The sequence below is a fragment of the Ipomoea triloba genome, chromosome 11 (assembly GCF_003576645.1).
Source record: "Ipomoea triloba cultivar NCNSP0323 chromosome 11, ASM357664v1".
Taxonomy (NCBI): Eukaryota; Viridiplantae; Streptophyta; class Magnoliopsida; order Solanales; family Convolvulaceae; genus Ipomoea; species Ipomoea triloba.
The window spans coordinates 3508849-3523651 of record NC_044926.1 but is presented as its reverse complement, the minus strand read 5'-3'; the positions used below and the strand labels follow the sequence as shown (position 1 = coordinate 3523651).

The 14803-nt window shown below is 34.0% G+C and overlaps 1 protein-coding gene across 2 annotated transcripts in view; it reads left to right on the top strand.

The window, feature by feature from the left end:
- The window catches only part of LOC115997612 (centromere protein O), a 9255-nt gene extending 4843 nt beyond the window's left edge, over window positions 1–4412 (top strand). For both annotated transcript variants that reach the window (XM_031237200.1, XM_031237199.1), the window contains exons 7-13: window positions 951–1052; window positions 1532–1589; window positions 1910–2046; window positions 2127–2183; window positions 2719–2816; window positions 2939–3132; window positions 3956–4412. In XM_031237200.1, the coding sequence (XP_031093060.1) occupies window positions 951–1052; window positions 1532–1589; window positions 1910–2046; window positions 2127–2183; window positions 2719–2816; window positions 2939–3132; window positions 3956–4026 (717 nt within the window). In that variant the 3' untranslated portion in view covers window positions 4027–4412. The remainder of the gene's footprint in view (window positions 1–950; window positions 1053–1531; window positions 1590–1909; window positions 2047–2126; window positions 2184–2718; window positions 2817–2938; window positions 3133–3955) is intronic.
- Window positions 4413–14803: the final 10391 nt, after the last annotated feature.

Below are 14803 nucleotides of genomic sequence, written 5' to 3'. Positions count from 1 at the left end.
TTTTTTTTTTTTTTTTTTTTTTTTTTTTTTTTTTTTTTTTTTTTTTTTTTTTTTTTTTTAAATATTTTTAAAGACGAAGTTAATGGGACTTACCATTTTGCTTTCCAACCTTTAAGTGAATTGTACTGCAATTTTATAATTCTTTGGATGGCTTCATCCTAAACTAATGTTTTTTAAAACTTCATCGTAATAATTAAATCTATTCACTATTTTTCCCTTAATAGATTTTTCATAATCAAAGAAGACACTTAATTTTGAATTGAGGGAATAATAAATATATAATTGGGTGATTCTCTGTATAACACAAGGTGTGGCTGACCCCTCTGAGCTCTATAATTTGCTCACATGTGACTAATATCTAATTAAACTATGCTGATTTCTTTAAAAAAAATTCAATTGACCCTTTGGAGAAGTTAAAACAATGGGAAACATCTTGGTTTGGGGAAATTCTAGACACACAAAAATAGTGAATTTCTGTGGTGAAAAACTATGGAAGTTAGAAACATAAAAACATAAATTCTCTACAAGAGAAAGCAAGTCAAATTTAGGTTAAAGTCAACAAATTTATTTAGTATGGAGTAGTAAATTTATAAAAGAAGGAACTAGTTTTCTTAAAGAAGGCATTTATGGTCTTTAGTAATTACTAATCACTAATCATTACTATTTGATGTAATTTTTATAATTAAGAAGATACTAACAAATTTATATAAAGCAAGTAAACGAGGTAGAAGAGAGGCTCCTCAAATGGCACTTTGTGTATATACATAGATTCTACTATGCGAAAATATATTTTTCACAAACTTCATATAATTATAGGTTGAGAAGGTATGAGTACTTTATATAGTCCTTTCAGCTTTGTTTTCTTAAATAATAGATGATTTTCGATATTTCTGGAGCAAATCCGGTTTGTAACTAGAGGAACTTACTGTAATATTTGCCATTTATATTAGGTTCACATTGAGGCTGACATAAAGGCCATGCAAATGCCAGGGGATACAGCCCAGTCTCCAATTCCATGTCAAGAAAAAGTTACATATAAAATTGGTAATAAGGTATGCTGTGCTGAAAGTTGCATTGATCATGTTTAATGCACAGAAACTAAAATGCCCCAGCATGCATTGCAAATGTGTGTTGTGTGTATTATCTGTGATTTCTTTTTATGAATCTTCAGGATTACCATAATGAATTGGCATGTCATGTCCAAGGGGTGAGATGACTCTCATACTCAGAGTTTCTTATATTTGTTCTTATGCTGAATAAAATGTAGAGGCTTTTGTTTAGTATTCATGATAAACTGTGTGCATTTCCTAACTTTGCATGATTTTAGAAAAAAATCATTTACACCTTTGGCTTTGGTATTATCAAATGGAAAAAACTCTTTATTTATTGTAAATTTGTAATTGAGGATGGCTTTTCCGCTGTTATATTTCATGAATATATTCTTGTCTTATCAACAAAAAATCAATGATGGAGTAAAATGTGAATGAGAAACTTCTGGCATGCTGACCTACTTCAATTGTCTTCCATTCAGGTGATCTGTTGTTTAGAAGGAGCAAGAATTGGTATACAATATGAAACATCTTTTGCTGGTATGTGAAATGCTCATTCTTGACTGCTATTGCAGAGTTTTTAGATATGTGAAGAACATAACTTAATATGTACTCATACAAAGTTTATTACAAAATCTAATTTGTTGAAATTTATGAAAAGATTCAGATGATTTGTTAGACAATAGCTGTGTCAACTGTGATAAGTGATCTACTTACTGTCATACATGATAGTATTTGCAATTTGTCTAATGCAAAGTTGTTGCTACATTGTTGATGATGCTTTCATGTGTGGTGCCCTTATATCTTTGCAGGAGAGCTGTCTGATACAGATATCTTAACTCATCCACTTTTATTTGCAGGAGAAACTTGTGAGCTTTACCACTGTGTGCTTGAGAGCAAGTCATTTCTTGAGAAGATGACAGTTATTGAGCACACGGTCCCTTTTTTCCTGCCAATACGGGAAGCTGAAAATGAGTTTCTCTCTTCAAACGCAATGGTAAAATTATGGCTTGAAAACCTGTTTCTGATGTGGGAATGCCCATTTATGCTAAAACATATTCTGATAATGTCTTTCAGAAATTCATAGACCATGTGGGAGATCTGTTGCAGGCCTATGTAGATAGACGAGAACAGGTATGTGCTTTCTACATCAGTGGCTGCTAAATGCTTTTTGATTTTGTATCTTAGTTTTTGGCTTTAGATTTAGAGGATCTGTTACTGCCCAAGATTTTTTCTCTACTATCTGATAGGATTTATCTTCTCCGGGGAGAAAGTGTGATGGGATTTTAAGAGTCCAGTGGTGTATGTGTATAGAACCTGTAATTTAAATGGTTTCTCTCTCAGCCATGGTGCAATCATCAATCATGCCCATAAAAATTATGAGTGACCACTCTTCCAATATAGAAAATGTACTTGCACTTCTTCAAATACATGCTTGCTAGAGCAGCTAGAATTTATGAGGAAAAAATTACTCTTCTTCAATGATTTCTAGTACTAGGTCATTTCCAGCAATTTGAAATATTGTAGGTTTCTGGATGTTTAATTTTCTCATTTTGGCAACCAAATTTTTATGAGAATAGATTTGTAGTCATTTATGGTTGAGAGCAGGTCACAATGCATCTCAATTATGTGATTTTGTTATTTGCATTCAACTCTTGTATTTTTGCAGGTTCGACTTATTAAAGAGTTGTATGGGAATCAGCTTGGACAGTTGTATCATAGTCTTCCATATCATATGATTGAATTTGTGCTTGACGATTTTGATTGGTAGGCCATTTTTTCCTCCCCCATACCTATCTAGTTATAAAAAACCATATTCGCATTCTCTGACCTTTGATTTGATCAGAATCAACCATTTTATTTTCTAAAAATGTGTTTTCCCCTTGCAGTAGGATAACTGTGTGCCTTAGATATGCCGACCTTGTGTCTACACTACCAACTGGGGTCAGTGTTGTGGCATGGCCAGCGCAGCATTCAAAAAAGTCTTCAAATTTTATTGCTTCAACCAGGAAAGGAAATTACCCGGTCCCTGAACGTCTGACTTATGCAGAGGAGGCACTACGAACCATGAGCCTTCCCGAAGGTAATTTACTTATTCACATTTATGTTCGCTTCTGTTAAATAAATTCTACTAATTATTATATCTTTTGAATATGGTTTCAAGTAACTGATTATCACAAGATTTATAACCAGGGCTTACTTTTCTCTAATTTGGTAAAGTTTGTAGGTTCAAAGTAAATACTGTAACCACTAAAAGATCTGTGTTTTTCATCTTAACATCAATTATTATAGTGCGTTAAATATACCTGCTCACTTTCCCCCAATCCTCCCGAGCAGGGAACCACATAGTAATTTTTTTGCATACAGAGATTTTACAAGGATGATATAGAGCACACACAAAATATGCACATATACCCACAACATTGTTGGACTGCTCCTGCTTTTTAGTGTCAAAAAAATCATAGAAATAGGAAAAGAAATATGATAACGATGTCTTATAATGTGCTATTCTCGAATTATTAAAATTGCAGAGATGGTAACAGGAGGAAGAAATGGTGAATCCAATATTAGTGTTTCCAGTAACAAAATTCTTGTAGGTCCTAGGACATTTTAGTTTAATAAAAGTTTTGAAGATTTTTGCCAAAGAAGGTAATAATGGGTTTGCATAACAATAGCCATCCTGCATCCCTGCTTCTTTCTTTCTCCTTGCATCTTATTTTAATTGCATCAAACATTTTCACATGCACCTGTGCACATATTCATTCGGCGATTGTTCTGAAGAGCATATATACACACAACCACAGGGCAATTGTTCTAGACTTGAAAATCGACTGTAATCTGCATTTTCTTACTTTTAAATACAAAATATATACTTATACATTTCATTATATTCCCTCTCCTTTCAGCATATGCAGAGATTGTTTTGAACCTTCAACAAGCTCTGGGAGACGTGTTTGTGCCAGAAGGTCCCGCCTAGTTACAGCATGCATTCCGGGATCAAGAATCACCATCCGTATAGCAAGACTAACAACAATGGCGTCAATTGTTCCGTGTAAAAAGAGATGAGTGCAGATGAAGTACATTAATGTGTAAATCCTCACCAATTCCTTTTTTCTGTTGTTGAACATGAAGCTCAGAGTTCAGATTTTTTTTTTCTCCTTCTTTGAGGGTTGGGGGTTTGGTCAGTTCAGGGATTTGGGATTCTCCTCTTTGGGCACTGCTCCAACATGGAGAACTTTTGGAAGTAGGAAATCTTACTAAGACATCATTTTAAATGTTAGCTCATTGCAGTTTCAACATTATTTATTGTCAATTATGATGCACAGAAACTTTTAAAGAGGAGTGTTTTTTATTTTTCAAAAATATTTCGTAACAAAAGAATTTCTACTCATGCTAAATAATAATGTTTATACATATTTAAGGAAAAATATTTGTAAATGTATACTAGTAATTGTTATATTTGCATGTGTTTCATATCAATGCTTTCATGGTTTATTTTTTTATTTTTTTATTTTTTTTATGGTACATACTCACAAGCATATGATTATATAACCATATGAGTAATCAATAAATATAAATTTGAGACTTAATCCAATTCGGGAGAGTAGGTTTTGTGTGAAATATGTAGAGTAATATATATATAGTTTTATATAAATATCTTAAACAATCATTCAATTTGGAAACCTAGAATTTTTCTAATAAAGATTAAGAAATATTTTTGTTTGGGTTATAATAACAAATTGGTTTCTAATTTGCTTGGATGAACAAATTGGAAATTGGAAAAAATCAAAAGTCTTTAAGTTTAGGAAGAGTCAAAATAAAGATTGGGAATTATCAAAAGGAGATTAGAAAGCAAGACATGAAATTAGGAAAGTAGCCAAAACATGCATTCCCGGAGGAATTGACCACTGAGTTGTATTTTAGGCCTATCTTTGGTCAAATTGAAGGGAAAAACTAACTCATAAAGCTACAACTTTTATGAAAACATAATATCCTAAAATTGAGATTAAAATAGTAAAAAATCAGGATAAACTTAATTCGATCCGCATCCAATTCGCTATTAGCGGATCAAATCGGATTGGATCCACACCCTATACAGATGCGAATTCTACCCAAATTTGCTCCAATCTGCTTCGCGCTCACTCCTAACACCATTTGATTAAAATTGGTCTTATCTTTAATTTAATTATATATTACGGGTACAATAATAATAATAATAATAATAATAATAATAATAATAATAATAATAATTTATTATTATTATTATTATTATTATTATTATTATTATTATTATATTTTAGAAAACGAAAGAAAAGAAAATAGGAAACATGGAGGGATAGGAATCCCCATTCTCAACGACAAATAAAAATATCTTGTCCTCATTCTCGTCAAGATTGAGACAGGAAATCTTTGTGGTTGAGTAAAATTGTTCATTTCTATAAGTTATGTTTGTAAATAGCAAAGATTTAACACCTTCTAAAGGGTCTAAAATATATGATGATAAACATAAGTATGATCATAAAAATTCATTATCCAATTAACACAAATGTTGACCTCGCGATAAATATACTTTCCTGATCAACTCCAATCCCTTGCCAAGCAATTTCCCTAAATTACATATATATATATATATATATATATATATATATATATATATATATATAGTCATGATCAGTGCGGCCGTGCTCTCCCGTGCGACCGTGCAGTTCACACCACTCAATGTTACGAAATACACCACTCAATGTTAAGAAACACAACCACACAAATATGCACTAATATGCACTGTGGTGTGTTTCTTAACATTGTGGTGCGTTTCATTGTGGTGTGTTTCTTAACATTGAGTGGTGTGTGACCGCACGGGAGAGCACGGCCGCACCTGAAATTATTTCTATATATATATATATATATATATATATATAGAAACAATTTGGATTCTAAGGTTTCTTTCGCCGTACTTCTGTGGGAGTTTGAATAAGATTTTCTTCGTAAAAAAAATAGAAAACGATTGTCACCAATTGTGATAACTGTACGTGATGTCTATATTCGGAGAAAATGTCTGGAAATTTGGTAATATAAAAGTGAATTACTTGCGTAGTTGCGTCCATTCACCTAACGTCCTCTTCATGGTCCCCAAATTTAATATTGTTTTTTAGACTTTTGACCTTTGAAGTTGGAATATCTTTATGTCCATTTCTCTAATGTATATGTTATTCCAATTTGGTTGAGAGAGTGTATATTATGTAAATTTTATTTGTCTAATAGTATGAGTTACATAAAATAGGTAAATTGTATTAGAAAGATTCGGTGCAACAAACTCAATTTATAGAGTGCTAATTGTGAGCATAAATATAATATGTGCAGTCCAACTATCAGCTTAGGCTTTTAGTTGGATGGATCACATGCTTTAATTCTATCAAGAATCGAATTATAAAATAATAATAATACAACTCTTAATATATGTCCAGATTCTACGAAGAAGAAAAACAATGAAGTAAAAATTGTGTATTACTTTTTTAAATTAGAATATGACGCGTTAGCGGGAGTAACACATAATGTAAAAAGTATGTGTACATATAGATTATTCTTCTATTTCTATCTCATTTTATGTATGATGTATCTGTTTTAATTTGTATAGCGAATTTTAATTCAAGTTATCAATAAATTTGTTGGAGTAATATTTTGTATAGTATTAGTGTATAAAATTTATATATTTAGAAATTGCATTTAAAGTACTAATAAACACAACAAATTGAATAATGATTGCGAATTTCACTGTCACTCCACTACAAAATTTGTAAACTTTACAAATATTCTCATAATCAAGCCAATAGTATACCCAACTTTGAACCAGATATGATTATCTGATCTTCCTAGCTCCCATATTTTTTTTTTTCTAAATGCAGGTATGTTGAATCTTCCTCTTTTTATATACTAGATAACTAAAGAAAAAGACCATGGCCAAGAAATTTTCAAGTATGAACTTGTGCCTTAATTTCCCTAAACAAACAATTTTGTTTCTTATAGACTTTGAAACATGTGGAAAAGAATATCAAAAAAAGACAAAATTGTGTTCTTTATCTTTATTATAAAGTTTACTTGCCTCTTAATTTCCATGGAATTTTCATGATTCCAAGTTATTTTCTTTTATCTCAAAATAGTTGTCTTTTTATACACAAAATTCAAAGATAATAATGGATGAAAAATAGATAGTTTTTACCAGAAAGTGTTGACTCAAACAAAAGAAATTTGAGTCACTCATAGGCCAACACCCTATCAACTAAGCTCATTATATTGCACAAAAAGATAAGTAATTTTATGAAATGAATATAATACATTAATACGAGTCATTTTGAACCTTGTTCTCGTATATTGATTTAAGTTTAAAATCTTTAAATATTGAATTCATGTTAGCTTAAGACTGTTGAATTGAAAACAAAACTCAAGTATATATAGTACTGTAATATATAGTGGATGATGCTTTAATACCTTCCCTGGTAGTCTGCTATGTCTGAGTGTATTGTCACTATCAAAAATAACTTTACAAAAGCCATAATCATGGCTGCTTTTACTTTGATATACACCATATATAATTCTTAGGGTTACGTTATGAGCCCCAATACAACATGTAATACTATCGCTTTTTATTTTTTTAAATTCTTTTTAGGTGACAGGGAAAACTTGCAATTACTAGTCAGAAGTGAATATTGAGAAAATCTCACTTTGTAATAGTAACTGGCAAAGGATACCAATTTAAATTGCCCATAGTTGACCGATTCAAACTAAAAAGGTCAATAGTTCACTCCCACTTAGAATATTATACGAAATATTGCTTTTTTACATTTTTGTTTTATAGTTCATATGACATGATATGTTATAATTGATTAACTAGTTAAACTATAGTAAGTAGGGCATATTGTGAGCATAAATATAATATAAACATAAATATGCAGTCCAACTATCAGCTTAGACTTTTAGTTGAATGGAGCACGTGATTCAATTCATATTACATCCCATGTGGAACTTGAATGCTACAAGTTCATTCTAAGGTTATTTTGGTAAGAACAAAATCATGCATGCTTCTGGTAGGTTGGTTGATACGTTCTCGTATCAAACCAGAACTATTTGGAATGGCAGGTAATATATTGAAAGGAATAAACCAAGAAAAATATGAAGAAGCAAGAATGAATACTAAAGAAAAATAAATTATTGTTCACCGGTAAACTCTAATGCTATGAAGTATTTAAATATATAACACTCTTTCCTACTCCTATTAGGAAAACTAATTATTAATCCTAATAAAACACTTATGTTACGTAATCTTTCAGCCATCGTGGAGGTTAGAGCTGTCAATACGGGCTTAACCCGCCGGGCTAGCCCGTCCCGCCCCGCCAAAAGGGCGGGGCAGGCTCACATTTTAGGAGCCCGTTTTAGGGCGGGCTTTTTAGCCCGCCACCGCCTAGCCCGCGGGCTAGGCGGGGCGGGTTGGCGGGCCCCCGCCTAGCCCGCCAGCCCGCCAGTTTTTTTTTTTAAATTCAATTAGAATTATATTTCGTTATTTTTAGTTTGAATTGAATTAGGATTATTGTTATTTTTTTTAGTTTTAATTCGCAGAGAGTCCAAGACAGCAGCTTAGCACAGCCCTAGGCCCCTTGCCGTTTCTCTGTAGTCGAAATCCGCATTCTCTTTCTCAATCTCATTCATCGAATTGTCGAATCTTCGATTCACTCATTCACGCAAACGGAAAACCCAATTTGCCAATCTCGCATCTCCCATTCTCCCGCTATCGGCTATTGCAGTCGCAACTCGCAATTCAAGTGACCACCTCCGTGAGCTTCGTCCGGTAACTCGCAATTCAGGCGTCCTACACTCTTACGTGGCTACATCTAGGATCATTGATTAACATGTTATTTATTTTCTCTTTTTCTGTTTATATATTACATTATGATTTATGACACTGTGTTAGTTTAATGTTTATAAAATTATATATTACATTATGAGAATGACAGTGCTTCAGTGTGTTTATTATATATTACTAATTTAATACATTACTAATATGTATAATGTATTACGAATTTTAAGATTTACAGTGTGTGTAAGATTTTAAGATTTACATTTTACAATTTGTTTATATATATTGTGATTGTGACTAGAAATCTATAAATATTACAATATGTTTGACTAGACATTGTGTATTTGTGTTTTTATATTTTGATTATTAGATTATATAGTATGTTTGACAGCAAGTTAAACTCTACTGTTAGATTATCCGTGTATTATTCGTGAATCGTGATGGATTCTGTCTCTTTGAACCAAACTCCTGTGAACCAAACTGCTGTGAACCAAACTACTAATACCATTGACAATGATGCTGTTGATGGAATGCCAGGATTGGATAGTACTACTACAAAGAAAGGTAGATCTAAAGAACTAACCTCTGATGTGTGGAATTTTTTTACAAAGATTGGACTTGGTGAAGATGGTATTCAAAGGGCAAAATGTAATGGTTGTTTAAAAGAATTTAAATCTGGGGGAAAAGAATATGGAACTTCTACATTAAGGAGACATAGAGAGATATGTAGAATGTTGAAGTATCATGACCTTAGGCAAATGTTTGTTAATAATGAAGGCAAACTTGAGTCTAGGAAAGTAGATCTAAATGTTGCTAGGGAGTTGTTAGCTTCTGCAGTCATCAAACATGATTTACCATTTTCATTTGTTGAGTATGATGGTATTAGAAAATGGCAGAAGTATTTGAATCCTGATGTGCCATGTATCTCTAGAAACACACTTGTGTCTGACATTACCAAACTCTACTATCAAGAAAAAGAGAAACTTAAACAAGTGTTAGCAAATATCAAAAATAGAATTTGTTTAACTTCTGATGTATGGACTGCATGCACTAGTGAAGGATATATTTGCTTAACTGGGCACTTTGTTGATGAGAATTGGAAATTGAATAGTAAGATACTTTGCTTTGCTAAGATGCCCCCACCACACACAGGAGTTGAATTAGCTGCAAAAATATATGGATTTTTGAAAGAATGGGGAATTGAAAGAAAGGTGTTCTCTTCGACATTAGATAATGCATCTTGTAATGATACTATGCAAGACATTTTAAAGGAGCAATTAGCTTTGCATGATAGTTTGTTATGTGATGGAGAGTTTTTCCACATTCGTTGTTCAACCCATATATTAAATCTCATTGTTCAAGAGGGGTTGAAAGTGGTTACTTCAGCTTTGCATAAAATTAGAGACTCTGTCAAATATGTGAAAGGTTCTGAGGGTAGGATGAAGAAGTTTGAAGAATGTATAAATGCAGTTGGTAACATTGATACTAGTATTGGTTTGAGATTGGACGTGGTTACTAGGTGGAACTCTACGTATTTAATGTTGGAAAGTGCTATTAAGTATAAAAGGGCATTTGCTTCTCTTCAATTGAACGATAGACATTATAAATTTTGCCCTTCAAATGAAGAATGGAAAAGAGGTGAGAAAATATGTGAGTTTCTTGAGCCATTTTATGAGGTGACAAATTTGATTTCCGGTTCTTCCTATCCTACCTCAAATCTATATTTTATGCAAGTTTGGAAGATTGAAAGTATGTTGAAAGAAAATTTGCATAATGAAGATGTCTTGATAAGTGGAATGTGTAGAAAGATGTTTGACAAATTTGATAAGTATTGGAGTGAATATAGTCTAGTGCTTGCATTTGGAGCTATTTTTGACCCAAGGATAAAGCTTGTATCATTGGAGCATTTATATGAGGAGGTTGAGAGTGATCCAATTAAAGTTCAAGATATGGTTTCACTTTTGAAGACAAAGTTGAACAAGCTTTTTAGTGCTTATGCGAATATTATTACTCCACGTCCTTCCCAACCTCAAGTCACATCTTCAAGTATGCAAAGTGAAAGTTTAGGTAAAACTAAGGGTAAAAGAGCATTTGAAGTAAGTATTCTAAGTTCTAACTCTTCAATTTATATATATTTTGTTTATTTTCTATATTTGAATTTGTGATTGTGATAACATGTTTAATGTTATAAATTTTAATTTCTAACTAATGTAGGCAATTAAAAAGTATGATAGTCGAACTGTTAAGACTATTGGAAAGTCAGAATTGGAAATTTATTTGGAGGAGCCAAAACTTGAATATGCATACTATGAGGATTTGAACATCTTGGATTATTGGAAAGAACGTATGCATAGATATCCTGCACTTGCATTGATGGCACGAGATGTTTTGGCTATCCCAATTACTACTGTTGCATCGGAGTCGGCATTCTCTATTGGTGCTCGTGTGCTCACCAAGTACAGGAGTTGTACATTGCCTGAAAAAGTGCAAGCTCTTATTTGCACAAGAAATTGGTTGCATGGTTATGCTATTGGTAAGTTACTAAGTTATTATGTTTGTTTACAAAATAATAAAATATTGGATTATATTTTAGTTAGTTGATATTTTGGTGTACTGCAAATTTGTAATTTAATTCTTATTTATCTTTTGTGTTGAATATTTATGTAAATACTGAAGAAAGTTCAAATTCAAGTTATTCAACATCAAATTTGTCTTGTGAAGATTCAAATGTTGTAAATCTTGTTGATGAAAATGAAGAGGTAGAAGAAGATGAGAATGTTGGGATGTTTGAATGATGTAATGGTTTGAATTTATGTAGTTAATTAGTTGTCTTTGGAGTTTGAACTTTGAATGTTTGGTTTAATGGTTTATGAACTTATATAGCATGGACTAATTTCTGATATTTACTTATTTTTAATGATTTCATTGATTTGTGAACTTTTTACAACTATATATGCAAATATGTTATAACAAGGTAACAATTAAGAATATATTAGAGTATATAGAATTAGACTTAAGATTTTAGACACATAGCTAAAAAAAAAAAAAAAAAAAGCGGGCTTTGGGGGCCCCCGCGGGCCTAAGGGGGGCGGGCGGGCTGCCCAAACTTAGGCCCGTTTTTAGGCGGGCTTTTTAGCCCGCCCGCCACAAAGGCGGGCTTTGGCGGGGCGGGGCCCGCCAGCCCGCATTGACAGCGCTAGTGGAGGTCTTCGATTCCTTGTTGGTCTACCCCTTCTGTTTCCTTCTTCTACTTGGTTTTCTTGAGCAGGATGGTTTCCTTCAGTTTCCATGTGTATAGTGTGTTCCATATTCTCTTCTTCATGCCTATCTTCTTGTAAGATCATATCATTCCCCCACTCTTCAGAACTTTCCTTGTCCTCAAGGTGTAAGGTAGGAAATAATTGCTCCATGTCACTAGCAGATTCCCATGTAGAATTTTCTGGTGCACTATCATTCCATTGGACGAGGACTTGTCGTTCAGTTTTTCCATTTCTTATTACTTGCCGTTGTGCACAAATTGCCAATGGTTCAGATATTGGTTGCCCATCATAAAAAGCATTTGGCAAATCATAACTTGTAATGTCTTCCTCTCCCCTATATTTCTTCAACAGTGACACATGAAAAACTGGGTGGATCCTTGATGAGGATGGTAATTCAAGTTTATAAGCGACCTTGCCAATGCGTTCTTGGATTTTGAAAGGTCCATAGTACCTTCTTGCAAGCTTGTGATTATGTCTTTTTGCCACTGAGGTTTGCCGGTACGGTTGTAGTCGTAGGAAAACCATATCCCCTATTTCAAATTCAACATCTCGTCGCTTACTGTTAGCATGCTGCTCCATTCGATGTTGTGCTTCTTTAAGGTTTTGCTTCAATGTTTTCAACAGTTGGTCCCGTTCAATTAACATGTCCTCCAGAGCTTGGTTGGTTGAGGAATATTTTTGGTAGTGCAAAATTGTAGGTGGTGCTCTGCCATATAATGCCTGAAAAGGTGTCATTTTGATCCCATTGTGGTAGCTTGTGTTGAGACAGTATTCAACCCACCCTAAAAAAAATACCCAACGTGATGGTTTGGCATGCGTGAAGGCACGCAAATATTGCTCAACACATCTATTTAGTACCTCTGTTTGGCCATCTGTTTGGGGATGGTATGCTGTGCTACGACGCAATATGGTTCCACTCAGTGTGAACATCCCGTCCCAGAAATTGCCTAGAAATACAGGATCTCGATATGATATTATAGATTCTGGGAATCCATGGAGTTTCACTACCATCTCAATGAAGAGCTCTGCCGCTTTTGCTGCTGTAAAATGATGTGGGAGGGATCCAATATGGATGTATTTGGTCAACCTATCCACTACCACCATTATAACGGATTTGCCTTGTGACATTGGGAGACCGGTAATGAAATCCATTGTTACATGAGACCAAACTTGTGAAGGAATGGGTAACGGTTGTAGGAGTCTTGCTGGTGCCTGAGTAGAGTACTTTGTCTGTTGGCATGTTAGGCAAGCTGCTACAAAATTTGCTACATCTTTTCGCATCTGTGGCCAATAAAAATTAGAAGATAAGCGCAATAATGTGCGAGTAATTCTTGTGTGGCCTGCTATTGGAGTTGCATGAAACTCTTGGAGAAGCATGTACTTGAGGGAGGAGTTTTCACCTATAAAGTAGCGCCCTTTGTATAGGAGGATACCATTATGAATACTGTAATATGGTGGCAATGTGCCTATTGAGAAACGATGGTGAAACTCTTGGAGGTCTGGCAATTCTTTGTTGTCGTTCTGCAATTGGGCAACAAGGTCTGGGATTGGTCGGCTCAAGACTTGTAAATGCACCTGATCGTTATATGGTTGTTGTTCGTCTCTAATTCGTGATAAAGCATCTGCTACTTTATTAGAACTGCCTGGCTTGTAGTGAACTTCAAAGTTATATCCCATCAACTTATAGACATAGAATTGTTGATCTGGTGTTTGGACTACTTGCTTTAAAATTTCTTTAAGACTTTTGTGATCAGTGCGAACTATAAAAAATTGTCCGAGAAGGTATTGTCTCCATTTTTGGATTGCTTCCACCATTGCATGCAACTCTCTCTTATATGCAGAAGAGCCTTGCAGTCTAGGTCCAATTTTTTTGGTAAAGAAAGCAATAGGTTGTTCCTCTTGCATGAGGACTGCTCCTACACCAATGCCAGATGCATCTGTCTCAATCACAAAGGGTTGGTTGAAATTTGGGAGACGCAGAACTGGGGCTTTTGTCATTGCATCTTTTAAGTTTTTGAAAGCCTCTTCTGCAACTATTGACCAATGAAAATTATCCTTTTTTAATAGTTCGGTGAGAGGTGCTGCAATTTGTGCATATCCTCTAATAAATCTTCTGTAGTACCCAGTTAGTCCTAAAAATCCTCTCAACTGCTTTAGAGAAGTTGGTGTTGTCCAATTCACCATTGCATCCACCTTGCCAGGATCTGCTTGTACCCCTCCATTACCAACTATGTGTCCCAAGTATTCTATAGAAGATTGACAAAATTGACACTTACTGAGTTTCATGTAAAATTGGTTTTCCTCTAATAACTGCAGTACTTGTCTGAAGTGTTCCTCATGCTCAGTCATAGTGTTACTATAGATTAGAATATCGTCAAAGAAAACGATCACAAACTGCCGGAGGAATGGTGAGAACATTCTGTTCATAGTTGCCTAGAATGTTGAGGGTGCGTTAGTCGATCCAAATGGCATGACTAGAAATTCGTAATGCCCTTCATGAGTCCGGAAGGCAGTTTTATAAATGTCATCATCATGAATTCGAATTTGGTGGTATCCGGCTCGTAAGTCCAGCTTAGTAAAAATTGTGGCATTCCCGAGCTCATCAAAAAGCTCATCTGCAGTTGGGATTGGAAATTTGTCATGGA